The 26,137-nt window shown below is 54.1% G+C and overlaps 1 protein-coding gene across 1 annotated transcript in view; it reads left to right on the forward strand.

Moving 5' to 3' along the window:
* Positions 1-11,369: 11,369 nt before the first annotated feature.
* JAM3 (junctional adhesion molecule 3) overlaps positions 11,370-26,137 on the forward strand; it is a 31,985-nt gene continuing 17,217 nt past the window's right edge. Inside the window, exon 1 of the mRNA XM_030290772.4 lies at positions 11,370-11,493. Within this exon, the coding sequence (XP_030146632.4) occupies positions 11,442-11,493 (52 nt within the window). The 5' untranslated portion in view covers positions 11,370-11,441. The remainder of the gene's footprint in view (positions 11,494-26,137) is intronic.

A 26,137-nucleotide genomic window follows, 5' to 3' on the forward strand; every position in this document is an offset into this window, starting at 1 on the left:
TTCGTGCTTCTCGGAGAACAAACCGGGCCACGCAGCTCCCCTCGCCATCCCACTTGGCTGAAGCTGCCCGCTGCATCCCTCGGTCCCCGGGGCTGGTCCTGCCCCGTCGGAACGCCACGGGGAGCCGGGCACTGCCGGGGCAGGCGGGACTCGCACCGCGCTCAGCCGCAGCTCCGGGACGAGCATCCCGCAGGAGTCCGGCAGCGCGTCCCAGCCCCGGGGCGGCGGGAGGATGGGGCTGTGATGACGAGGATGATGATGCTCAGTGGGGGATGAAGCTCCCGCCGCGGCTGCAGGCTCCCTCTGGCGGCCCCGCCCCGCCCGGAGACGGGCAGGGATGGCATCTCCCATCGGAGGTATTCCCAGCAGCAGCATTCCCACCGAGAGCATCCCGCACCGAGAGCATTCCCACCGACAGCATCCCGCACCGACAGCATTCCTCACCGAGAGCATCCCGCACCGAGAGCATCCCGCACCGAGAACATCCCTCACCGAGAGCATTCCTCACCGAGAGCATCCCTCACCGAGAGCATCCCGCACCGAGAGCATCCCGCACTGACAGCATTCCCTTTTGCCAGCATTCCGCACCGGCAGCGTCCCCGGTCCCCCAGGCACCAGCTGCCCCCTGTGCTGTCCCGAGCCGGGAACACCCCTGGCAGCCTCCCCCCATCCCCCAGCCCATCTCCACCCAGCAGAGACACAGCTTAAGCCCATTTTAATTATATTTCAGAGAGAGGGTTAATGAAGGGGTTCGCACCTGAGCCCTTCCCAGCACCCTGAGGGATCTGGCACACCAATCAGGAGGGGCCTACCCCCCTCTTTGGGTTGGAAGGGACCTTTAAAGGTCATTTAGTCCCTGCAGCCTGTGTCAGTGTGTGCCCCTGATATGGGCTGTGAACCCCCCACCACCCTGAGCACTAGGACACCCCCTCCATTGCACCCCCACAGCTTTTATAGCCCTCAAAGTCACCCCCTCCCCTGCAGAGACCCCCTGAACACACAGCTCCCAGTCCAGGCCCCTCCACAGACTAAATCCAACAGCACTAAGGGAAGGGGGGCAGGACGGGAGGGGAAAGAGGCACTATTTGCTTTTTCCAATTTGATCTTATTAAAACTTCATTCAAAGAAATAGACTTTTCATCTCAAATCTCATGCAAGTTTCATAGCACTGCAGATGGCAGAGTGGGAAAACGCCCGTCACAGAGTTTAATAACAGCACCCAGCCCTTAAACTGCTTCCTCGCTGTGCCAAAACGTCCCCACTGTGCACCCAGAGCGCACCCCACGCTGCCCAGCGTTTTCAGGACCGTCCCCACTCATCCTCTAATGGCTTTGCTCGCGTTGTCGCCGGTTAAATCTGCAGCCCTCTCTCGCGAATAAATCCCGCTGGATGTGCCAGATGCAGGCAGGACCCCGCTGCCCATCAGATCAGGCCGTGTCCTGCTGTCACCCCTCGCCGCCCGCCGTGCCTCAGTTTCCCCAGCTCCGGAGCGGCGGTGACATCGCTCCCCTGGGACCCGGCTGCGATAAATGCCGCGGGTGCTGAGTGCCTCGATGTCCCCCGAGGGCAGAGGAGCCTCTTCTTCCCCCTGCAGCTGCCTCTGGGCCCCGGTGGGAGCGGTGATAAACAGCATCCCCGATGGAGCCATTAATAACCATCCACGCCGCCCGGGCGCTGTCGCCTCCGCGCCGCGGGGAGCGCGGCTCAGCATCCCGAGAGGCGCTGATTCAGCTCGGGAGCAGCTGCCCTCGGCTCCCCGGGCGGGCACGGTGCCCACAGAGCCTGTTCGGAGCAGGGCAGCCTGTGCAGGCCTCCCCTCCACGCTGCAGCAGCAGCCACAAACCTCAGCAGGCAGCTGCAAAGCGTCTCGCTCGCTTTGCCCCGTGTGGAGCAGCTCGGAGAGGGGTCAGGATTTGGCTCCTGGCAGTGCCACACGCATAGATGTGAATTTCGGGGTCACCCACCACGAGCGGGCTCCATCACTCACATCCCTGTGCCCGCTCTGCTCACACCGAGCCTGCCCGCACGGAGCAGAGGGAGCCGGTGCTGGGCTCAGCTGTGAGCTGAAGGGCAAACTGCGGGAGATGCGGGGCTGGAGCTCTGCCGAGCCCATCCAGGCAGCCCTGCGGCCACAGGAAAGGCAAACCCAGCTCTGGTTCTCTGCAGCCTGGCGGGGATAACCGCGCACCCGCAGACAGCATCCTCTGGAAGACAGCAGCGCATCCAGAGCCTCCTCCGGCAGCTCCCCGCACCAGCCCGAGCCTCTTGCCACCAGGGGGAACTCCTGGGCTGGAGAAATTCATCCCAGAGGTGCTGCACCGCTTTGCACCTCAGCCCTCCCAGGAGGGTTTTTCCCCAGGGAAGGATGCTCTGCCCTCGCTCAGACCCCTTCGCTTGTCCCAAACCGCCTGAGGGCACCTCCCGCCACCCTGCCCCAGGGGAGGGGTTGGGTTCGTGGGATTCCTGTCTCTGACCTCCTTTCTCCAGCTGATCCAGTCCAAGGGATGAAGGCCAGGCAGGACAGGCCACTCACGGAGGGGGAGGGAGCTGAACTGAATGAAGGAGCGCAGCAGGGCAACGTTTCTGAGACATCGCTGAGAGCACCACAAAAAAACCCTCACACATTCTGCGTGGGTGGCTCGGTCAAGCAAGGACAGCTGGACACTCGTATGGTCACTGGGGAGGAAAGCCAAGAGGACTTCCAGGAAAAATGTCACTGGTCCGGCTCCCACTGCTGTCCTGTAGCACCCACACAGGTACAAGGCAGCAGGATTTGCATCCCAGCTGGAATTGCCACACTCTGGAGTGAGCCCAGCATCCTTCAGTGGGGCAGAGGTAAGACTGAGCACTGGTTCCACATCTGCCTGGTGCCATCCAGCTTTGTATTCCCCCAGCCAGGCTTTGTGGCCACTGCTCTCCTGTGGGAATGCAGAGCTTCCCTCTGGCTGCCCTGGCAGGTCTGGGACCCTGGCAGGGGTCAGGAACCCCCCTGGACAGAGCCCCCAGAGACACTGGCTGTGATCTCTGGCCATGGAAAAGAGTTTTCAATCTTACAGGATCAATTACCAGCTCTGAGTGTTTGATATAAGTAATAATTAAGTGTGGCACAGGTGCAAAAGTAAAATTTTAGGTTTCTAGATTAGGGGTTCAAAGGGGACAAGATGGAGGAAATTGGGTGTGCCTTGTCCTTTTTCTCCTTCTTCATGCCCTCCATGTTTCACTTTGGTGTTGGCATTTTTCTGTTGGTTCAGGCTGGGGACACACTGTCCAGCGTAGGTGACAGATATTGGCACGTTATTGTAAATCCAGCACAGGTAGTTTGTGGTATTTAATGTTTGTACCATCCCACTGAGGGCAGAGCCCCACACGCTGCCCTGCAGGACAGAGCTGCGGCAGGGCAGCAGAACATGTTAGAGATAAACAGAATAAACAACCTTGAAACAGCACAGACCAATTATGGCTTCTGCTTTGGCAGCGGGGCTGACAGACAGAGACTTTCTACAATCTCAGAATCATCAATACCTCAGATCCCGACACTCTCCCACATGGACATTCGCCTTCCCCTCCACCCCCTCGAAGGCTCCAACCCCCCCAGCCAGCAGTGGAGGTGTTTGGTTTGGCCGTGTGGCTCTCCAAACAGCAGGGTGGTTCCAAGATAAAATTTCCTGTGGCGCTGCTCACACAGAGCCCTTGGGAGTGTCTGTTTGGGGGAAAGTGTTGGATAAACTCCAGGCTGGGTGGGATCCAGCACTGACAGAACCCATGGGGGGGGTCTGAGCCCGTTGTCTGAGCCCCCCAACCCCACCTGGGGACATGCAGGAGCATCGATGACATCGGAGACAGGCACACCTGGAAAGGAGCTGCAATGCTGCATCATGTGAAGAAGCAGCACCAAGAGGGGCAGAGAGGCAAATGAAGGTGATGAGAGCTGCATCCACAACCTTGGGGTGACGAGATCTCCCCACAGATCTCCCTATAGCTTCAATCTGCACAGGGACACTTTCAGGAGAAAGGAAAACATTCCCTGGCAGACAAATGTATTGAGAAGAGGGTGGGGGATGCTGAGGAATTTGTCTGCCCCCAAGATGGAATACCAGGAGAAAGAGACAAAACACAGAAAGGGGAAGAGAGATGCCAGGAGGATGGAACAGAGAGGCATGGGCCAGCAGGATTAGCAATGATAAACTTGCACCTAAACTGGGTTTATGTCAGCCCCTATTACCCGGGAGTGACAGCAATGATGGGCTTGCTCATCTGCCATTTATAAGTGGCAAATTCTCCCTCCATCCTCTTTACTATGAATTAGCTGGCATATGTCTAATCGTCTTTGCAAGCGCCACTCGACTGGCAGAGATTAAGGCCCTGCTCCTCCTCCAAACCCAGCGCTCCACTGCAGGGCAGCACTGCCCAGGCAGGGACTAAGCATGGCACTGAGTGGCACAAAGCAATTCCCCCTGCCTCACAGCCCTCAAAAACACAAAATCCTAAAGCAGCCAGGCCCAGACCAAGAAATCCTGTTCCTCCAAGGGAGCCTGAGCAGCTCTCCTCATGAGACAAGCCCTCCTCTGTGACTGCTTCAGACCCAAAGGTGTGGGCTGCCATCACCTGGATTAGCCATCAGGTAGCTGGGACAGGGAAATAAGCACCAAGAGGGACTCGAGAGACCAACAAGTGTATAGTTTGGTTTTTTATAAACTAGCACTAAATCCTTTACTCCTTTCTAAGCAACTGCTGCACTTGAGCACATTGCAGAACCCGACTGGTTTCCATCAAAGCCATGAAAACCAGCTTTAGCTAGGGATTCACATGGAGGAGAGCTGGAATGGTGAAAGCCAAGGCACTTATTAATGAAGTTCGTGCGTGGGGGTGTTTGCATGGCCAGCTGCCTGCCCTGGGCGTGTGTTGTTTGGCCAGCAAGGTGCTGCTTGGGTGGTGGGAGACCCTTGGCTGACACTGGGCTGTTAGTCAGGCATGTCAAAACAACCTTGGAGGGCTTGGGGGATCCAGCCCTGCAGCAGGAGCCCTCGGAGCCAGGGTAAACAGGGACTCAGGAATGGAAGTCTAGGGGGTCTGGTGGTTGAGGTGACCCCGAGATTGTAAAAAGCCCTTTTATCCCAGCCCACGTGGCCAAAGAAGGAGTTGGAGTGCATAGGGTAGGCTTCTCAAGGTTGTTTGTTTTCTCTTATCTATAACATGCTTTCTCAAGGAGCTGCAGGCTGTCCAGCAGGTCAGTCTGCCACAGACTCCCACCCCCTTGGGCTGGTGTTAACATTTTATACTAAAAACTACGTGTACCATGTCTACAATAACGTGCCAATATCTATTATCTATGCTGGACTGTGTGTCTCTACCTTAAACCAATAGCAAAGTGTCACCATCACACCAAGATGTGGAGGGCAAGGAGAAGGAGGTCAGGACACGCCCAAATCCCTCCATCTTGTCCCCTTGAACCCCTAATCTTAAAACCCTAAAATTCTACTTTTTCACCCTGTGTTAACTCAACCACCACACTGCTCAAACCCTTGTGGCTTGTAATTCCTCATACAAAGTTGGCAGGTTTTTCCATGGGCTAAAATGGAAGCCACAGGTGGTTTTGACTTTGTGCCAGGGACTCTGAGCCCCTGCCAGGGTCTGAGGCAGCCAGGGCAGCCAGAGGGATGTGCTGGGCTCCCACAGGAAGGAGCACAGGGGATCACAGCGAGATGGGTCTGCAGGGAGCCAGCGAGGGGCACTGCCAAAGCAGGCTGCTCTCACCTGCACAGGCTGGATTTGAAGAGCCTCCTGCCATGGTGCTGAGGAAACAGAGCAGCTCCTTCTGCCCCAGCAGCCTGAGATCAGGACTGAGGGAAGCCTGAGCTTTGCAGAACATCCTCACTCTCCTGAAGCAAATGTTTTTCCTCTCTGTTCCTCATTGTCTGTCAAGAACAGAGATAAATTCGACAGAATCTCTAACAATTATTAGCCTGTGCACCGCCTGCATGGGACCAGGAGAGAGAGGAAGCCTCCCCTTCCCACTGGCAGTCCCACACCCCAGCAGAGGAAAGGGAGTTGCATCCACCTTTTCCAGGCAGCCCCAGCCTGGGAAGCAGGGCTTGCTGCTCCCAGTGCTGAGACCTGAGCTGGGCCAGCAGCCCCAGCACCCACCTGAGCTGGGTCAGCAGCCCGAGCACCCACCTGGGCTGGGTCAGCAGCCTTAGCACCCACCCTGCTGTGCCACCCCCTTGGCAAGGGCACAGCCAGTGTGACGTGCAGTGACCAGCTGGCCTGGGTTTGCTGGGGGCTGTGGCAGGGCAGTGAGGACTTGGCTGTGAACAGGAGATGTGCAGCACGCCACAGGCTGCCCTGGGCCAGCCAGATGCTGTTTGCTGGGCAGGGAGAGGAAAGCCCTGCTCACAGCAGCCACGCTGTGCTGGGGAAGCTCAGCTCCAGCAGGCTGGGGCTCTGGAGGGTGCTGGAGGCAGCAGGCACTCCCCACGTCCCAGGCTCTGCTGCTGGACCCTGTTTATTCAGCAGGAAGGTTTCCAAGCACGGCCAGCCCCCAGTGCTCACCGCCTGCCCTGCTGACCGCAGACGTGAGAGCCCTTGAGCACAAAATATCCCGAGAATACTGCCTCTAATTAGAGGGTAGAGTTAAAAATACCCATGGTCCATAAAGAGAGGGAGGCAGACAGGGAAAAGGCACATGCCAGTGTGACTGACGCCCCGGGAGGGAGACGAGATTAGGAGCCACTCAGCCTTGCACATACAAACGATTCAAAATAGATGAGCATATGCCTGAGCAATGAACTAGGGGGAAATGATGGGACTGGCGTAGGAGTGGGGTCATGGTCTGTGACACCAGGGAATCAACAGCTTGTCTAGACTCCAGCAGACGAAAAAAGAGATGCTGTCTTCAGCTAAGGAGTGAGGGGCACTGTAGCCATCCGTAAAAAGCTGCCCGAGCAGCAGGAGGGGTGTGAAAAAGGGATGGACACAGGCCATCAGCACAGGCTGCATCTCTCCCCGGAGCTGCTGGGAAGGATCTGGGTAAATGGCTCCAGAGATCACCAACAGGTACCTGCAGAGCCTAAACTGACCCTAGAAACCCTCCAGGACGAGGCAGGACTTGGCTTCCAAACCCCCTACCCAGCCAGACAGAGAGGTCCTGTCCCACCAAGGGGAACCAGGCCTGCTGTGGATAGACTAAGAAAGCTTTAAAATAACAAAAAGAGGGCTGGTTAATTAAATAAAAGTAAACCTGTTTATTACAGAACAAACAACTGGAAGCAAAACCTCTGACTAGTCCGGAGACTGTTTCAACAACTTAGCACATAAATAATTGTAACCTAGGGGTGCTTCCAGGGAAACCAGCTTGGAGGAAAGACATGGGTGTCAGACACCCAGGCCTTTTGAAATCTCTTTAATCAGCTGATTGGAGCACCCAGCATCCATGACAGGTCCATTTTCTAGTCTCTTGGCTTGTAACCTGGGACATCCTGGACCAATCCTTTTGCCATTCTTGCTCATTGGCTGGTCTCCTGCAATCTTGGCTCGAGTTGTGGCCGTGCCTCATGAGGTAATGTATTCTGGAACTTTCTCTGTCGTTTTATGAAGATTGCCACCCCATCTCCTTCCTGGTTCCACCCCCTTCGCACATGTACAGCCACACTTGGCTGTTAATTTAACTATTCCCATATTTCTTACCTGTTTCTATAGTGTTCAATACTAAATGCAACCTGTTACTTATACATAATCACAATTTTGTTACTTGTATTTACAACTTTTAACTTGCATACATCGTTAACTACCTTCCCCAAAAGTTTAAATTTTATTTTTGTTCAGCCAAGGCTTGGATACAGCTCCTGCTCACCCCAGCGCAGCTCCAGGGAGACTTTTCCTCTGTGGTGGCCATTCTGTCACCAGCTACACACATCACCTGTGACCATCCAACAAAATCACAGGGGGTATTTTCCCCCTGAGAAAACACAGTGGCCCAGAACCTTTGTTTTTTGTGCAAAGTTTTCTCTTTAACAGAACAAATTTCCCCCAGTGCTGCTGCTGAAGGTTAGAGAGTCTGGAGCGGAGCTGCTGCCGGGGAAGGTGCAGATGGACAGCCCTGAGGGCTCAGGCAGGCACACACCAGGCATGGCACAGCTCGCTGGCACAGCCCTGGAGCCCCGGTGCCTGGCATAATCCCATTCCTGCCTGCCATGTGCACTGCTGCTGAAAAGCCATCGTGACAGGCACAGCCTGTTCTTACAGGTTGGAGCAGCTTCTTCCCAGCAGGGCTTGAAACTCAGTTTGGGCCTCCAGGCACTGCAAGCATCAAAAGGATCCATTTTCTCTGAGTCGCCTTCAGATCCCGAGCACCTGGTGTACCACACACCCCATTCAGAAATCCCTAAGGTTTTTTTTAGTCCTTGGTCACCCTCCCTCTGTTCTTACAAGAACTCGGAGTGAGGCTCCACTGCCTTATCCCACATTTTGTTCTCCCCACACAGGCTGTCCTGGAGCTTGGGAAGGCTCCCTGGCAGGACCTGTGCTCCCTTCCTATCATCCTGCAGATCTTCTTTGGAGCATGGATTAGAAAACCCATCAGAGAACAAGGAAATCATAGGAAGAGGTCCCTCATTCCTGAATACATCCCTGTGCCACACAGGGCTGCCCTCAGCATGAATTTTATTCTAGTTACTTGTTTGAACATTAAATAAGGAAAAGGCAGCTCCATCTGTGTGTGATAATCAATGTTTTCCACAGCAGTGCTTTGCCATCCCAGGCTGATGGGTGCTACAATTCCTGTAGAATATTTATTGTGACTCCTTGAGCTTGTTGAGTTTCTCCTTTCAAAGGGCTCCTCGAGGCAATGGCAGCTGGAAAGGCAAGAGCTGGCTGCAGTGAGACCACGGGGGCAGCACAAAGAGAGGAGCTGGCACCGCTTCTATCAGCCTGAGATGAGCAACTGGCACATGCCAATGGAGCAGGAGGATACCTGAGATGATCCTGAGGTTTCATGCCCTGCTGTTACCCATGAAGGTGATATCTGCTTAGCCAGCTGACTCCACACTCAGCCTCTGCCTGCATTGATTATTCACAAACACTCTCGGGGCTCAGCTCCAGCAGCCTGGAGAGGGGAATCAGGGCTTAGGAGAGCTCCTCAGAGCGGATCCAGCTCCCCTTCGAGTGGCCCAGATGGCCTGGGGGAGCCAACACACCTCAGCACAGTCCTCCTGTGGCTGTCCAGCATGGCTCATCCCCAGTCAGAGCAGCACAGGACGGTTTGGGTAGGAAGGGACCTCAAAAGTCATCCAGTTCCACCCCCTGCCACAGGCAGGGACACCTTCCACCAGACCAGGCTGCTCCAAGCACCATCCAAACTGAAATAATTTTCTTTTTTTTTTCCTGCAGTGCAGCTAGAGACCTCCCATCCTTCTTTGTCTCTTCTGTCTCATCTCCTCTCTGCCCTGATCAAGCTGCTGCTGGAAGCTAAAGAGGATCCTGACACTTCAGTGATTGCACTTTATCGCTGATTATATTCGCTGTCATCACATTTTACTTCTCCTGTCAGAGCAGCCCAAACGGACTGTGTTAAAATGATTCCTTACTCGACAGGGACCCAGCCCAAAGACTGCCAGAGTCAGGTTTTAAGCCATACAGCCTTATTAGGCAACTCCCTCCCCTTCATCCTCAGGGAAATGTCCCATCTGGCCATCAGAATTGATGAGCCTCCCTGTATTAATTTCACCAGGCTCAGATCAGCCCTTTAAATCTACTCATTAGCATCTTGAGTTAGATCTGCTACGTTATCAGGTTAAATGCATTTTTACATCCCTTAACTTCGGCCAGCTCTGCCGAGCTGGTTTACAGAGCAGAGGAGAGCTCTGGCTTTCTTTCCAGCTGCTTGATCTTCAGCAGCTTCTTAATTACATCCTCATCAGACTCTGCTGGCAGTGACGCAAGAGCCAGCATGAACACAGAACTCTATTTGGGGCCACTGTCCCATGCTGATAATTTCTGTTGCTTTCTGTTAATCAAAGAAAAAGATCCTGGGGCACTTTTGAGGACCACACAGCAGCTCGGGATGCTCTCTGTGCAAAGCCATTTTTCAGGGTAAAATCACTAAATCAAACATTGGGCTGTGTCAGAAAGGATTTGGTCCAGCACGAGGGCCGGGGGAAGGTGTCCCTGCCCATGGGGGTTGGAATGAAACGATTTTTAAGATCCCTCCCAACCCAAACCAGTCTGTGATTCTATAGCTCAGACAGCTCCTCAAGAGCAGCATCCTCTGCCCAGATGCTTGTTTATGTTTCTTGCTTACTTTAAGCTGTTGAAAGTTTATAGTGAAGTTCACAGACCAATGAGAGTTGGCTTTTTAGGGCAAATTCCCAGCGAAATCTCTTTTTAGGGGACCTTGTTAAATACAAGGGGGAAACACTTTGGAGCAAAACTTGGATGGGTTTTGTAACCACAGTGTTGCTAATATCCTGGCACAAAAACATTAAAGTTCTCCCGGTGCTTTACTCGGGGTGAGATTCCTTCTCTCCACAGAGCTTAACCAGCGGCTGGGACCAGCCCCTCTCAGCACCAGGGGTGGGAGCATCCCTCTCCCCACCCGTGGGGGTCCCACTGCCGGGACCATCCCCTCTCCCCATTCACGGGGGTCCCACTGCCGGGACCATCCCCTCTCTCCATCCACGGGGGTCCCACTGCCGGGACCATCCCCTCTCTCCATCCACGGGGGTCCCACTGCCGGGACCATCCCCTCTCTCCATTCACGGGGGTCCCACTGGCAGGACCATCCCCTCTCCCCATTCACGGGGGTCCCCCTGCTAGGACCATCCCCTCTCCTCATTCACGGGGGTCCCACTGGCGGGACCATCCCCTCTCCCCATTCACGGGGGTCCCACTGGCGGGACCATCCCCTCTCCCCATTCACGGGGGTCCCACTGCCGGGACCATCCCCTCTCTCCATCCACGGGGGTCCCACTGCCGGGACTATCCCTTCTCTCCACCCACGAGCATCCCAGTGGCGGGACCATCTCCTCTCCCCATTCACGGGGGTCCCACTGGCGGGATCATCCCCTCTCTCCATTCACAGGGGTCCTACTAGCGGGACCATCCCCTCTCCTCATTCACGGGGGTCCCACTGCCGGGACCATCCCCTCTCCATTCACGGGGTTCCCCCTGCTAGGACCATCCCCTCTCCCCATTCACGGGGGTCCCACTGGCGGGACCATCCCCTTTTCCACGCGGCGGTCCCGGGGCGCGCCCTGCCCGGGGGTGCGGTGCGCGCCCCCTCCCCTCCCGTGCCGTGCCGTGCCGTGCCGTGCCGTGCCGTGCCGTGCCGTGCCGGGCCGGGCCCGCCCCCGGTGCCCCCCGGAGCCGGGCCCGGGCTGGCGGCACCCCCGCCCCCGGCCGGCGCCGCCCGGGCAGTGCGCAGGCTCGGCCGTTCCGCACACCCCATCATGGCGCTGCGGCGGCCGGAGCTGCTCCGGCTCCTGCTCCTGCCCCTGCTCGGTGAGTACCGGCCGGCAGCGCCCGCACCGCCCCGCACCGCCCCGCACCGCCCGCACCGCCCCGCACCGCCATGCGCTGACCCCGTCCCGGTCCCGCAGTCAGGGAGGGAGGAGGGATGCGGTGTCCCCGTCCCGGAGTCAGGGAGGGAGGAGAGATGCGGTGTCCCTGTCCCGGAGTCAGGGAGGGATGCGGTGTCCCCGTCCCGGTCCCGGTTCCGGAGTCAGGGAGGGATGCGATGTCCCTGTCCCGGTTCCGGAGTCAGGGAGGGATGCGGTGTCCCTGTCCCGGTTCCGGAGTCAGGGAAGGAGGAGGGATGCGGTGTCCCCGTCCCGGTCCCGGAGTCAGGGATGGAGGAGGGATGCGGTGTCCCCGTCCCGGTTCCGGAATCAGGGAGGGATGCGGCGTCCCCGTCCCTGTCCCGGAGTCAGGGAGGGATGCGGTGTCCCCATCCCGGTCCCGGAATCAGAGAGGGAGGAGGGATGCGGTGTCCCCGTCCCGGTCCCGCAGTCAGGGAGGGAGGAAGGATGCGGTGTCCCCGTCCCGGTCCCGCAGTCAGGGAGGGATGCGGGATGCACTACTCCCGTCCGGATCCTGGAGTCAGGGAGGGATGCGGTGTCCCCGTCCCGATCCCGGAATCAGGGAGGGAGGAGGGATGCGGTGTCCCCGTCCCGATCCCGGAGAGAGAGAAGGAGGAGGGATGCGCCGCCCCGGTTGCGATCCCAGGGAAAGGGGGAGATGCGCTGACCGCTCGGGATCCCCGGGGCAGGGATGAGCTGCCCCCGTCCCCATCCTGGAGTGAGAGAAGGAGGGATGCGCTGGCCGCTCGGAATCCCAGGGAAAGGGGGAGATGCGCTGGCCGCTCGGGATCCCGGGGCAGGGAGGGAGGAGGGATGCGCTGCCCCCGTCCCCATCCTGGAGTGAGTGGAGCAGGAGGGATGCGCTGCCCATTTGGGATCCCAGGGAAAGGGGGAGATGCGCTGTTCCCCGTCACCATCCCGGGGAAGGGCAGGGATTCCGCTGCCCCTGCCCCGGCAGGGATGCTGCCGTGACCCTCGGCCCGGGGAAGGGAGGGATGCGCTGGCCCGAGCGCGGGGGGATGCGGGGACACCGTGGGGGGATGCGGGGACAGCGTGGGAGCCCCGGGCAGCACACGGGTCCGGCAGCCAGGACCCGCCGGATGCTGCAGGGAGCGTGGGACACACACACCCGCTCAGGACAGGGGGAAACATCCCAAAACCCAGCTCAGCAAGGAGCGGGTCCAGGGCTGAGGGTGCCAGGAATGTGCAGGCTCGGCAGGCAGGCAGGACGGACACTAGTGCCTATTCAAGACCAGGCACAGGCGCCTATTGTTCGGGGGGCCCCGCATGAATGTTTGCAGTTTTAATTGCAAAAACATTTGCTAATTCCGCTCAGGAATGAATTTGGGCTCATTTGTTGTCTGGCTATTAATAGCTGGGGGGATGAGGAGGGGGACAGCAGCCGGTGGGCTCACGTTGTCCTCCCCCCTCTGCCCAGATGGCAGGAGGAGAAGATGGGGTGGAGTGGGGTTAGGCTGACAACCAGCCTACAGCTGAGTACCAAAATACTCGGGGCTGAGTGTGTACACACTCACCAGTCACTGTTTTGGGTCAACATTCAAGGAAGTGAATGGAAATACTTCAAACAGTTTATCTAAGGACAAAAAACAGTCCTCCAGCGACTCCAGAGAACTCGCAGGGTCGCTTTGGGTCTCAAATAAAGCGAGATTTGGGCATTATTCACCCCATCAGTCAGCGGAGGGGTGTGAAGATGACTCTGACACTCATCCCCAACAAGCAGAGGGTTGTCACGCGCTCCAGGCTCTGCTGTTCACTTGCTTTGCTGTGGTTTGGAGCAGAAACAGCTTCAGCAGGAGAAATCAGGAGTGCCTGATCCCGGAGCATCACACGGTCTGCCCGGTGCTAGCTCTGGATTCAGCTGCTCCCTCTGAATGGGAAAACCCACGGATTTAACACAAATTTCCCTGGCGGTGGGGCTTCAGGGTAGAAGGGTGCTCTATTTCCTTCCTGGGTTATGTGACCAGAGCCCAAGTGTCCTGTTGAATCTGGCCTAAAAGATAGGAGGAATGGAAACAAACTCCATGATATTTCTGCATTTCTTCAGAAAGGGAATAGTTGTTAAAAGCAGCCAAACCCCACTGCTTTCACACATCTGCCTGAAAACATTTACCTGGTGAGTGAACCCAGTGGAACAAGGCTTTGCTTTCCATTAAATTCAAAGTCAAAGTGCCTCATCCTGTGTTGATTTCCAGTCATGTTTGAATTTGGGGTCATAAGCCCAACAGATTGGGCAGAGTGAGGTTGAGAATTAAAAGGTTTCTTCCACCATGGCTGACTTGAGGTACTGGGGGCACCCCATAAAACAGGGTTATGCTGTCAGCAGTACATAAAATTAGACATGTATTGAAGCCTGCAGGGCTGGTGCTGGATAGTGGGATGGGAGTGTGACTGGAAGGATGTGTTTGTGCCAACTGATTACTTGGGGGAGAAAAAAAAAAAAGACATGAAAAGAAGGAGACAAAGCTCCCAAGATGTGGGATCCCAAGTCTGACCTGCTCGAGCTGGGCTTGTCTCCTGCTGTGTGTTACTGCCAGAACAACCCCTGTTCTTGATGGTGGCCTTAAAACATTGCCATGGAAGGGGGGGCAGTGAAGCATGGAGCGTTCAGTGCGCTGCCAGCTCTGGGCACTGAAGATTCTGCACATCAGGGAAATGCCATGGTTGTGATTAAAGCAGCGGAAGCTCTCGGCAGCGCTGATGGAGAGCGGGGCTCACGCCTGACATCACTTCTGCCTCCAGGTCTCTCCTTGCCAGCTTCCCCGTGGAAACAAATATTTGGATTTTAGAGCATTTCACATGCAGGGCTGAGGGCAGAGGTGTGGAGACCCTCCCAAAACTCTCAAGTATTTCCTGTTGAAAATAGAACATGCTGATACCTTGTAGTGCTTGATGGGGAGATATGGGCAAGTCCCAGGCACATTTCAGTCTTAAAGCTCATTATATTCAAATCTCCTTTTGATTTAATTCCGAGGGCTTGGTAATAGGTTGGATTTCGCAAAAGGCTTTTTAGAATCTATGGAGTAGAGGTTCTCATTTCCTTTTTTTTTTTTTTTTAATATATGAAGTCCATCTGTCCCAGCCACCAACAACTGTTCTGAGTCAGCTGTCAGTGCCAAAAACCACTCGGTGGAAATGTGGAAATGTTGTTAGCTCTCTTGCAGTGATGATAAGTTGCTTGTTGGTATTTTCTGATGGGAGGTATTTGTAGTATCGCTTTCTTTTCAACAGGCAGTAAAAAACCGGGACAAACGGCTTTGAGAGCCCTGCCAAAATCAGACGCTTAATAACATCTTCCAAAAAATTCCTAGGAAGGGCTTGGTGTTCCTTTTTGGGTAAGCAGGGTCTGGCATCGCCACCAAAGAGTGGTTGGATGCACATCTCCTTTACAGCTGTTGACAAAGAACGCGACACCAGCGCATTCCCTCTTGCCCCAAATGCTTCTGAGAATTTCTTGGTTGCTGAAACACGAGGAGATCCAAGGAGTAAAATGTGTTTGCTTTAGTCTGTGGACTGAGATGTTGCTCTGCTTTGTGAGCTTGAGTTCTTTCAGTGTTTATTTTCCCTGTACAAGTTGAATTCTGGGTCTCTTGGCCTGCTGCAGTTGTTTTTCAATTATCTGTCCACGCACAGAGGATTTGCACCAGGGACACGCTTGGAGCTGCCAAAAATCACCTAAACAAGTAAATAAAGCAGAGTGAGCTGCTGCATTTAGCTCCACCAAGGACAAAAGCTGTGGGTGGCCTCCTGCCAGTTTGCCCCTAACTTTAGCCACCTCCAAAGGGCAAAGCAATGATCGGCCCCCACTCGCTCCTGCTTTCCTCGCAGCTTGCTTGGATTATTAGCTAAAGTTTCTCTTGCAAATTGGGCTGGCTGCTCGCTCATCCTCTGCCATGAGTGTTTGTGTGTTGAAGCAGAACTGGCCTCCCAGTTGTATATTTAGAGCTAATGCTTCACAGTTGATTGCATCAAGCCCTGATGATCCGGAGAAGGTTCCTGAACTCCTTAGGAGCCAGCCTGGAGTGTGGGAGGGAGTTAGCAAAGGCAAAGATTTCCACGGGCCAGCAGGATCCTGAGTCCTCAAGAGTCCTTGTCTGCACAACACGAGCTTGTGTTGCCAACATGCCCCTCAACAAGATAAAACCACTGCTCCGTGCAAAAAAAAAACCCAAAAAACAAAAAAAAAGCCGGTGGCCTGCTTGGAAACTGCTGTTTGTGCAAAAGGAGATGAGTTCCAGATATAAAATTAATTAGGATAATTACATTCTCAATCTGGCTTCTCTATCGACGGGAATTTGAGCTGCAGCGTCTTCTCCCGATTGATAAGGGCTGGTGCCTTCCCTCAGAAGCCCCAGGGAGTATCATGTTTTTGTGAGACAGAATCAAGCCCCAGCTAAACACCAAACATCACTCCTGGGTACTGGAGGAGTTCAGGGCGTGTGCAACAAACCCCAGTCCCTCGCTGAGTCAGGATGTGGCCTCAGAACCAGCTAATGGCTTTAATTGCACTAATGAATGTTCCTGAGATTCCCCCAAAGGGGCTGGATTGCTGTTTGGGTGCAGTTCTGGCAATAGCTGCGCTTGGGGCAGAGGAAATACCTGCTGGGTCACAGCCTCCAGCTCCCTGCTGGAAACCAGAGGTTTCACTTTTCAGGAGAATAAATAATAACATAAAAACTGGACCTTTTTTTGGCTGGAAAGCTCAGGTCTTTGTTTGCCTGTGACCCTTCAGAGCACCAGCAGGAATAACCTGAGGGGAGAGGTGTGGTTTGGAGAGTTTAAATGCTTTTTTTTTTTTGTGGGAATTTAGCAAAATAAATCTGGGGAACAGGACAGTGAGGGGTTCATGGAGTCCATGCCTTGGGGTTCACCAAAATAAATCTGTGGGGAACAGGACAGTGAGGGGTTCATGGAGTCCATTCCTTGGGTTTCACCAAAATAAATCTGTGGGGAACAGGACAGTGAGGGGTTCATGGAGTCTCCATTCCTTGGCCTTTATCAAAATAAATCTGTGGGGAACAGGACAGCGAGGGGTTCGTGGAGACCATTCCTTGGGTTTCACCAAAATAAATCTGTGGGGGACAGGACAGTGAGGGGTTCATGGAGTCCATTCTTTGGGGTTCACCAAAATAAATCTGTGGGGGACAGGACAGTGAGGGGTTCATGGAGTCCATTCTTTGGGGTTCACCAAAATAAATCTGTGGGGGACAGTGAGGGGTTCATGGAGTCCATTCCTTGGGGTTCACCAAATAAATCTGTGGGGGACAGTGAGGGGTTCATGGAGTCTCCATTCCTTGGCCTTCACCAGAACACTGGTCTCAGGGATTATCAGCTTCTCACGAACTCCTGCTTCTCATTTCAGGGGTCAGGCAGCTTCCTTGGGGGATAAACGTTGAGAAAGTGAATTTTTAAGGTGTTTTCTGCTCAAGGACAGCCAGCTGAGGTCCTGCTGTCACTTTGGTGGCCTTGCTGCCCCTCGAAGGAAGCTTTGTGTGACTCCTGGGCAGGATTTCAGCACAGGGAGGGCAGCACCAAGGCAGCTGCAAACGGAGCTGGAGTCCTGTTCTTCAGAGCAACATCCTCAGCCAGGCCTTCAGATGTCTTAGGGAAAAACCCCAATATGTAAAAAGTGAGGTGTGGAGGGGAAATTCCTCTGCAGTTCATCAGTGTCTTGTCAAAGCTGCTTCTCTGATGTGTTGGGGCTTGGAGGGAATTGATTTAGGTGCACGTTCCAAACCAGAAAACAGGCAGAGAAAAGAGCAGCAGAGGCAGGAGCAAAATTTATACATGGGAGTTGACCAAAAAAGAAGCCCAAAACAAAAAAAAACCCCACAAACCAACCAACCAAAAAAAAATCAAAGAAAACCCACCCAAAACAAACAAAAAACACCACCCCCAAAAAACAAACAAAAAAAAAAGGCAAAACAGAGAAACTACAACCCCCCTCCCAAAAAAAGAAAAAAATAAAAAACACCAAAAAAAACCTCCAAACCAACAAATATTTTGGAAATTCCTCCAGCTCCTGAGAGCGCAGCTGGGTTGGATTCCCATGAACTCACCTGTGAAATGCTGAGACCTGTCAGATGAGAGTCCAGTCAATTCTGGGCTGGCATTGGCTAATCAAAGGGAAACTGAGCCACATACGTGTTGTAACCTGACAGCCCCCAGGTACTTCAGATAAGCTCGAAAAATTAATGGGAATTGTTCTGTCATGCAAGAATTGGTTGTCAGTACAAATAATCCCAGGTGTTGGGCTCTGTGGTGCCCCTCGTGGGCTGGAGCACAGGGCTTAAGACTCGGTTACAAGGGGAAATGAAGGTTTTTCAGAGCACCAACAGATGAAGTAGATGAAATTAAATTGTGTTCAGATAATGCTTAAGGAGGTTATCTTTTCCTTTTTTTTTTTTTTTTTTTTTTTAAGTCATAAATCCTAGGGATTTCAGGGCTAAAGCCAGAACACACTGGAACCTACTCCCTTCAATGTACCTGATTATTACAACACAAATGTGAGATCAGAAGCTTTTTTAAGAGTCCTCTTCATTTGTTTGGGCACAGCTGGCTCATTTAAAAGCTTTAAAACTGCAGCATGCCAGGGACTTTGTCTTTGGCATGTGGGTAAAAGGCAGCAGTGGACAATGTTTAGCAGTATTTCAAGATTTTTAATCACGCTATTAAAACTATATTTCGGTGGCCTAGGTAAGATTTTCTGCTGAGCTGGAGAAATCCACTGAAATCTAAGGGGATTTTGTTCCTATTACTAGGCTGGGTTTCTAATGCCCATGACCTCCTCTGAAAATCCCTGCCTTAATAAACTTTGGGCAATTTCTTATATAAGTGGCCAGTATTTGACAGAGAGGATGTAAATCAGGACACTTTTAGGCTCTGTTTTGAAGGGTAGGAGTAAAATACCTCTAAAATTTCACGTCTTTTGAAAGCACCTGACTTCCCTGCTCTCTCCCTTTGAAACATCTAATTAAATTGGCATTTTTGACACTCTTGCCCAGTATATCTCAAGATGTACAGCCATGAGGTGCTTGCTGAAAGAGCCTGTGAAAATCCCACGTATCCAAGGGAAGCCAGGAGTTGTGTTTCATTAGTGACATGGAATAAGGCTGGCAAGCAAGGTCATGGAGGAGAGCTCTTCTGAGAGCCAGACTTACCTTTTAACAAACAGAGCTCTGCACAGCAGTCCTGCTTTTTATTCCCAGTGGAAAGGTTCCTGCCACTTTCCATCCCTCCAGGGTGGCTGCGTGTTCTCTCAGACCCGGAGTGGAGGTGGCTGCACAGCAGAGAACTTAATGATTTTGTCTGTGTGTAAATGGACGAGATCTTTCAGCCCCCAAATCACCCGTGGAGACAGCATTTTTTGTTTTTTCAGGATGTTATCCTTGGTAAACAAAGATTTGATGGATGTTGCTGCTGTTACCTGTGTTACAGAACAGCTCCTGTTCACGGCTGTTTGCTGGGGGCTGACAAAAAAAAAAGAGAAAGAAAGAGCAAAAACTCACTGGAAGCTCCCCAAAAGATGAATTCATGGTGCCATCAGGATGCTATAAAGATGAGGAGCGTTCCTGGGAGTATGGGATGATAACTGGCTGTGTGAACCGTGGTGCTGGAGAGAGCCCCTGTGTGCACAGCAGCTTTTCCCACGTACCCCAGGGTCCATTAAGGAGATTGCTGTCTGCTAATGGACTTCCTCCTGAGGCTCTGGCTGCTGACACTCTCCTGAATGATTTCCGGCAGCTCACACGGCAGGGAAGGTGTTGCAAAGTCCTGCAGCTCTTGCTGCTTCTGCAAAATAGCTTTTATCCCCTCAAAGGGAACTTAATCAACAGCTATTTTTAATACACACTTCAGCCTTTGCTTCAATCTTTTTCTTCCGGATTGATCTTCAGCAAAAGCTTGAAGATAAATATTTCTTTATGCCCACCACGTTGTTTGGAGATGGTTATTTTTAGGGCTTGGAAAACATCCGCTCTGTGCTAGGGAGCTCCTGGGCATCTTGGAAAGGGAAGTCCCAGCTCTGTGCTCTGGAATTCAGGTCTAGCCCAGCCTCTGGAGCCCTTGGAAGAAGGGCTTGGTGAGGTGTTCAGGCAGCAGCAGAGGGGAAGGAGTAAGGCACCCCTATTAGTGTGACTGCTCCTTACGTAAGGAGCTTGGCCCGCAGACACCCCAAGGATGCTTTGCTGTTGGGATTGGAGACATGGGCCATGGAACAGGCTGGCCTCACCCACCACAGATCTCCTTGCTGATCTAGAGGCTCCTACACAGCACAGAAGGTGCTGGTTTCTCTCCCTCTTTGCTTTTAGCTGCTCTGCTGAGGTTGCAGGTAGTGGATGTGGATGGGGCTGCTCTGATTTCCCAGGGAGGCGATGCCTTATCTCCTTCAGAGCTGGTGGAGTTGCCTTTGAACTGGCAGAGTGCCTTGTAATCGCCTACTGAGCCTCGTGGGCTCTCCCTCAAGCAGCACTGGCTGTTTGAGTTGGTAAACATCCTTCTGGAGCTGGTGTTTTCCCTCCATTTTGGCCAGTTTTCAGCATCCCATAAATCTCAGGGCAGCATGGAGCTCTGTCTGCTGCAGCTGCGTTGTGTGTGCTGGAGGAGAGCTCACACCAGGTACCAGCCCCTGTGTGCTGCCATCAGAAATGCTCTGGTGGGCCTGGCCAGCACCCAGCTGTCCTCTCCCACACAGCAGGGCGAGATGAGCCCTTTGAAGTCCGAGCTGGGGCTGGCAGCAGCTCCCGAGGCACCCCGGTACCCCCTCTCCCGCTGCCAACTGCTCCCTGGCTGCTCCAGGCCAGCAGCTGAGCTGCCACCAGGGCTGATGGTCCTGCAGGGCTGGGGCTTTGCCAGGGGGCAGGGGGAACTCCATATTCCACTTTATTCCTGGGCACGGGAGCATTTGGGGGCTCTTTTTGCGCATCCCAAGGCGTGCTCATCGCCCACCAGCATCCTGCTGCTGGTCCACAATAGGGATTGTTCTCCCAGCCTGGGCAGGCTCCTGCTGCTCTGCTGCAGGCTCCTTGATCCTCCTCTTTCTGCAAATATTTGGAACAGATCCGTTTTGGCTGTTCTGACAGTTTGACTCAGCTATTAAATGACAAAAGCGAGCTGGAGCCAGGTTCACTGTGGTCACAAGCAGCTCTACAAAGAGGGGAGCTGAGGGTCAAATTCCGACACGGGGCTGTGTGGGAGAGGTCCTGGCCTCGAGGTTTGGTCCTGGAGCAGGGTTGGATGCAGCAGCTCTGCCTGCAGCGTGCAGGGGCATCCTTTGCTGGCCATGACATTGCAGTCCCGAGGAGAGGATGGTTTTAGAGTGACAAATAACCCGTAATTCTGGCTGCTTTCATATCTCCCAAGAGCTTTGCAATTCCTGGCTCGTCCTCGGTCACTTCTGAGGCACACATGCCATAGTCTCACATCTGTCACTCAGCTGCACGTTTGGACATGAGGCAAAGACTCTCTTGGCTATAAAGGGTTGCCTCTTGGTGTCTGTGCCCCTCATTGAGAAGCAGTAGCTCCTTCAAAGACATCCAAGGAAGCCCATTTGCAGAATTTACAGCTGCTTCCCCAGGCTTGAGTGTCCTGCTCTTTAAGAGCAAGCTTTTAAACGTGTTCTTAAGTGGGAAGATAAGTGGTGTTAGGATCCTTTCATCTGGCTCAGAGCAGGCTGGAGATAACTGATAACAGGATGACAGCAAGGAAGATGCATAGGCACCTTTGGATTTAATTCCTACTTTGCAAGGCAGTCTTTAAAGCACATCTTGGGTGGGAAGAGAGGCTGGTAAAATAAAGCTGGGCCTTCCCTTCTCAGCATATGTCTTTTCCTCATGTCTCTGAGGCAGATCCTCCGTGTGTGCCAGCAGACTGAGCCGGGTTCTCCATTTCTGAGCCCTCCTTCTGCTGCTGACATTCGAGGGACTTGGCTGGGGATGTCTCTAGACACTGTTTCGGCTGGTGATTTCATTTGCACTTTTTAAATTTTTTTTTTTTTGCAGCAGCAGTCCTTTGCACATTTGGGCTGTGCTTTAAACAGCGCCGCGCTCGCAGCCACTGCATTCCTGTGCCAGGGGCTGCTGCAGCACCCCAGCCCTCAGCCCCACGTGCATGGGGGTCCCCAGACCCCTCCTGAACAGACTCAGCATTCAGCTCCAGGATTCCTGCCCCGGAACAGGTGGCAAGCACATGGCTGTGAGGTCTGTGCTGGGGGTGGTCTTCAGGCTCAGCTGTGTCCAGCCCACATTCCTGCTGCGTCCCCTGCCTCACCTTCTGCCCAGCTGGCCCTGGGCCACCCAGCCCAGAGGTTGCTGGCCAGGTCCACGCGCTGCTGGTGGAGAACAAACCACTTGAAAGCGGGGTGTCTGTGGGCCAAGCCTGCCCCAGCCTGCTGCCTGCTCCTCCCAGGGAATGGGGGAAGGAGCTGGGGCAAAGGTGTCAGATGTGACGTGTGCCACATCCTGGGATGGCTCCTGTGCAGCTCCAGAGGCTGCTCCGCTGCAGGACATTGCAGGGGCTCCCAGCGAGCTCCAGCCATGCCAGACCTGCAGAACAGCGGTCCCAGCGGAGCTGTTTGAGCCGGGGAGTTCCTTGGCAAGGTTTGGCACAGTTTGCAGGCGAGCACAATCCGGAGGAGGCAGTGCCTCGTGCCCTGAGATCCCAGATCCAGGTGCTGCTGTTGATTTTCCAAATGCCTCCTCCTGTTGTGTCATGGGGGATTTCTGCTCCCAGCTCTCTGTGTGCTGCCAAGTCTCTCCAGATGAGGCTACAAACCTTCCCACAGCAAGCCCCATGTCCCTGCCCCTCGGCAGGGCTGGCTCTGCCACCCTGGACTGGCATCCCAGCCCCAAGTGTGAGCAGCAGCTGCAGCTCCTCTGGATCAGCCCCCAGTGCCTCTGCACCTCGCTGTTACTCAGCACTTTTCCCTGACAGGGAATTAAGTAGGATTTCTAGGTCATTGTGGGGCTGTCAGGAGGAATCGTCTCCTCTAGACCTCATTATCAAGGCTCTTTCTGCAATGCCAGACTTCAGAACAATTGCAGCCTGGTTCCCTAAACACTGACTAATGAGACAGAGCTGTTAGCAGCAGTTTGCTAAATAAAGGCTGTTTCTGCCTGAGACGGAATAGAGCCAGACGGGATTTTCTTAGGGATTTTCTTAGCTGTCTCTCGAACAGGAGGTATTTCAAAGGACCCTGATTAAAATAATGAGATGAGATGTTGCTCTCGTGGTGGCTGTGTGGGGTCAGTGCTCGATGCCAGTGCCAGGTGCTTCCCCACAGCAGGGACTTTAATTATGCTCAAGAAACCTGAAATTCTCTCCTTGGTTTTAAGGTATCCTGAGCATCTCCCTGAGCGCCTGTGCCTTTGTCCTGCTGTGGCAGTGACTCGGTGGACGAGCTGGGTGCTGACCTCCCTTTCCTTGGGTGATATTCTGTGATCCCCAGCTTGCAGCAGAGCTTGCCCAGCACTCACAAGCACAGCTTTGGGAAGGCAGCTGAGCAGAAGGGACAAGTGTGACAAGTGTGTGGCAGCTTTTGAGAGGAGCTGGGGGGTTGCAGCCTGCCCAGAGGAGACAGGTGAGATCTCAGCTTGTATCTGGGCACTGAGCAGAAGGGATGCAGCCCCCACCTGGGTAGTGGGAAGCCAGGTGACTTCTCTTGATGTGCCTGTAATGAGATTTTTCACCCTACCTCTGTTCCTGTTGTCAGAAGGGCCTGGATTAAAGATAAACTCTGGAGCATGATGGGATGAGTCCTTGCCTCTGGCTGGAGCAGGCACAGGAGGGCTGGGGAGTATTCCCTGGCCAGTTTGCAGTTTTGTTTGAAGAGGTGCTTTGATGTGGCTGTGGGAGTCCAAGGAAGGCAAATGGTGTCTAGACAGGTTTTTCTGACTCTGTTGTTATCTCTGAAGCAGCAGGAATGGTGCCAAACAGGCTGAATGGCTCCAGAAGCAGAGCTATTTCTAGAAAGGTGGAAGATGGTTCTTCAGGAAAATCCAGGGCAGCTCTTGCCAGACCCTGGCTGAACCTCTTGCAGGTGGAACCTGGAACACTTAATTACAGGTAGATGCTCCTAAGAGTGAGCAAGGCAGGTCCAGGAGGTGGCCAGTGTGTTTGCAGTGAGCTGGCAGGGCAGAGAGGTCCAGGAGAGCTCCATGACCAGTGGGTTGGGAATCCTGGGTGACCCAGCCGGTTCTGGCAGCAGCAGAGTGCTGAGAGAAGACTCCCTTGGTCTGGCTAGCTGGAGGGAGGCAGGACGTGCCCAGCAGAGCTGCCTGGGTGCCCAGTGACCGCTGCAGTGGTGGGAGGGCAGGGGAAGGCAGGCTGGGATCGGAGGAGGCTTGTGGCCGGCTGGCAAGCACTGCTCTCAGCGCCGTCTCTGATGTGCCATCTCCCCAGGCTGTTTGGGAGGGAAAGTGGAGGCTGGATTCAAATGCCTATTGTCTGTCCTTCAGCTGGGAGCAGAGCCAGGAGAGAGAGAGAGGTGCTGGCAGCATCTGATACCGGGGCAGATGCGAGGGGAAGCACACTGATCCGTGAAACGCTGGCGCTGGGATTTGCAAAGGAGCCTCAAAGGTTAAGTGCCATGTGCTGGAACGCGTACACGAAGGCCAGGAGAGAAATCCGGGGCTCCTGGGATTCCTGCAGGGCTGGGGGAAGCTTTCTGCAGGCCCTGTGCAGCATCTGTGTCTCTGGGCTCCTGCTGCCCTGCGCCCCAGTTGTTTCAGCGTGGGCAAGAGGAGAGCAAAGCCACACTGTGCCAGGTCTGGTGTCGCCTGGGGAGCCTCAGAGCAGCACAGGTGAGCTCAGCCTGGCTCCCCTGTCCTGCCCCTGCCAGGTTCTGTGGGCTGAGCCTTTCCTGAGCCTGCCTGGCCTCTCCCCTGCCAGGTTTGGAGCAGAGCTGGAAACTTGGCACCAGGGCACGGAGCAGCCAAGGGCCCAGCTTGCTCCTCTGTGTCAGGGCTGGCTTCTGTACTGCTGTGGGGAGTGCAAATATGTTCCCAATCTGTTTGCTTCGCTGACATGGCTCCAAGACACACAGGGAACAGATACACTGACCAAGAAGGGGCCATTGTTACAGGGACCTTCCTGACTGTGCCTCTGCCGTGCTTCATCCCCAGCATCCACAGAGCTCAATCCTCCCGAGCCCCCCACCCTGAGCTGCTCATTAGCAGAGACAAGGCAGGGGTTTGCTCCTGCTCTACTCAATTTGTCCATCTGTGCGCCCTGATCTGGCCCTTTGATTTCCGTGCCGATCTCTGGCAGGCAGGTATTCAATCAAGCTGTAGATAAAAGCAGTTCCAAGCGTTGCAGTTCCCAGACATCCAGTGACACATTGCTAATTGCAGCCAGGCAGACAGATAGCAGTGCTGGAGGCTGAGCAGCCAGGGGCTGATGGGCTGATGGACAGCTTGGGGGTTTGGCCAAGGAAGAATGAAGGCCCCAAGAAAAGCAGAGAAGAGGAAGGGAGTTACCTCATTTGTTTTCAGCAGGGTTGTCCTCTGAGAGGTATTTCCTTAAGCTTTATACAGTCCGAATTTAGTCGCCACTTTTATGAACAATAAAGGTTTCCACGGTTTCCCTCGGAGGAACTGGAACAAATCCAAACAGATTTTAGTCCTGAGAAGCAGATCCTGTTATTAATGGCAGCCTAATCATTTCTTTCGCTCTCCTTCCCACCTTTTTTGCCATTCATGCTGCTAAAACCTCCAGGCAAGATACCAAGTCCAGTTTACCCCTTTTAGCTGTTTCTGACTTTGTAGCCTCCCCTGTTTTTTTTTTTTGAGGGCATTTAACACACCTGCCCAGGCTGGGGTGGGGACTGTCCCATGCCTCAGGAGAGAGCTGGCAGTGTCACACACGAGCCCGGGGATGGCAGGGCAGTGGCACAGAGCTGAGCTGAAGCAGGAGCAGCGTGTGCTGCTGGGGCCGTGTCTCGCTGGGAAAAGGGCCCCTGACCAGCGCTCCACTGGGAGCATTCGGCTGAGAAAATTCTCTGCTAAAAATAGCAGCAGATGATGTTTAAGGAGAAAAACAAGTCAGGGTCTGGGAGAAGTTGGTTCCCAGATACGTGGCTAATTCAACTCCCCCAGGATGAGTGATCTTTAACCCCTCTGTGCCAAGGCTTGTTTCTGCTCTGTTAAACAGACTTGCCCTGGTCAGGAATCCAGGCTGGGATCAGCCAGGATGGGTTTTGTCCTCTTTGCTCTGACACAGCATTACTCCCTTCCCTCTCCCCCTGCTCATTTATGCTGGCATCTTCCTAATAGCTCTGTGTGTCACGCTTTTCATCTTTATCTGTCTGTGACTTCACTTGGGCTCCCTTTAATTCCTAAGAAAATAATCTCCCCTGAACCCTGCGGCGTTTCTCCCCGAGCAGGTTGGCAGCCTGGGCTTGCTCAGGCTGATGTTAACAAGGGAAGTCTTTTCAGATCTGCTCCTGTGATCCAGGGCTGCCCCAAAAATCACATCTCCGGGCCTGCTGAGCGCCTTTTCCCCCTTGTGGGGCTGCATCCTTTGTTCTGACAGATTCCCTGCAAAGCTTCAAAGCT

Source organism: Taeniopygia guttata, chromosome 24 (assembly GCF_048771995.1).
Source record: "Taeniopygia guttata chromosome 24, bTaeGut7.mat, whole genome shotgun sequence".
Classification (NCBI taxonomy): Eukaryota; Metazoa; Chordata; class Aves; order Passeriformes; family Estrildidae; genus Taeniopygia; species Taeniopygia guttata.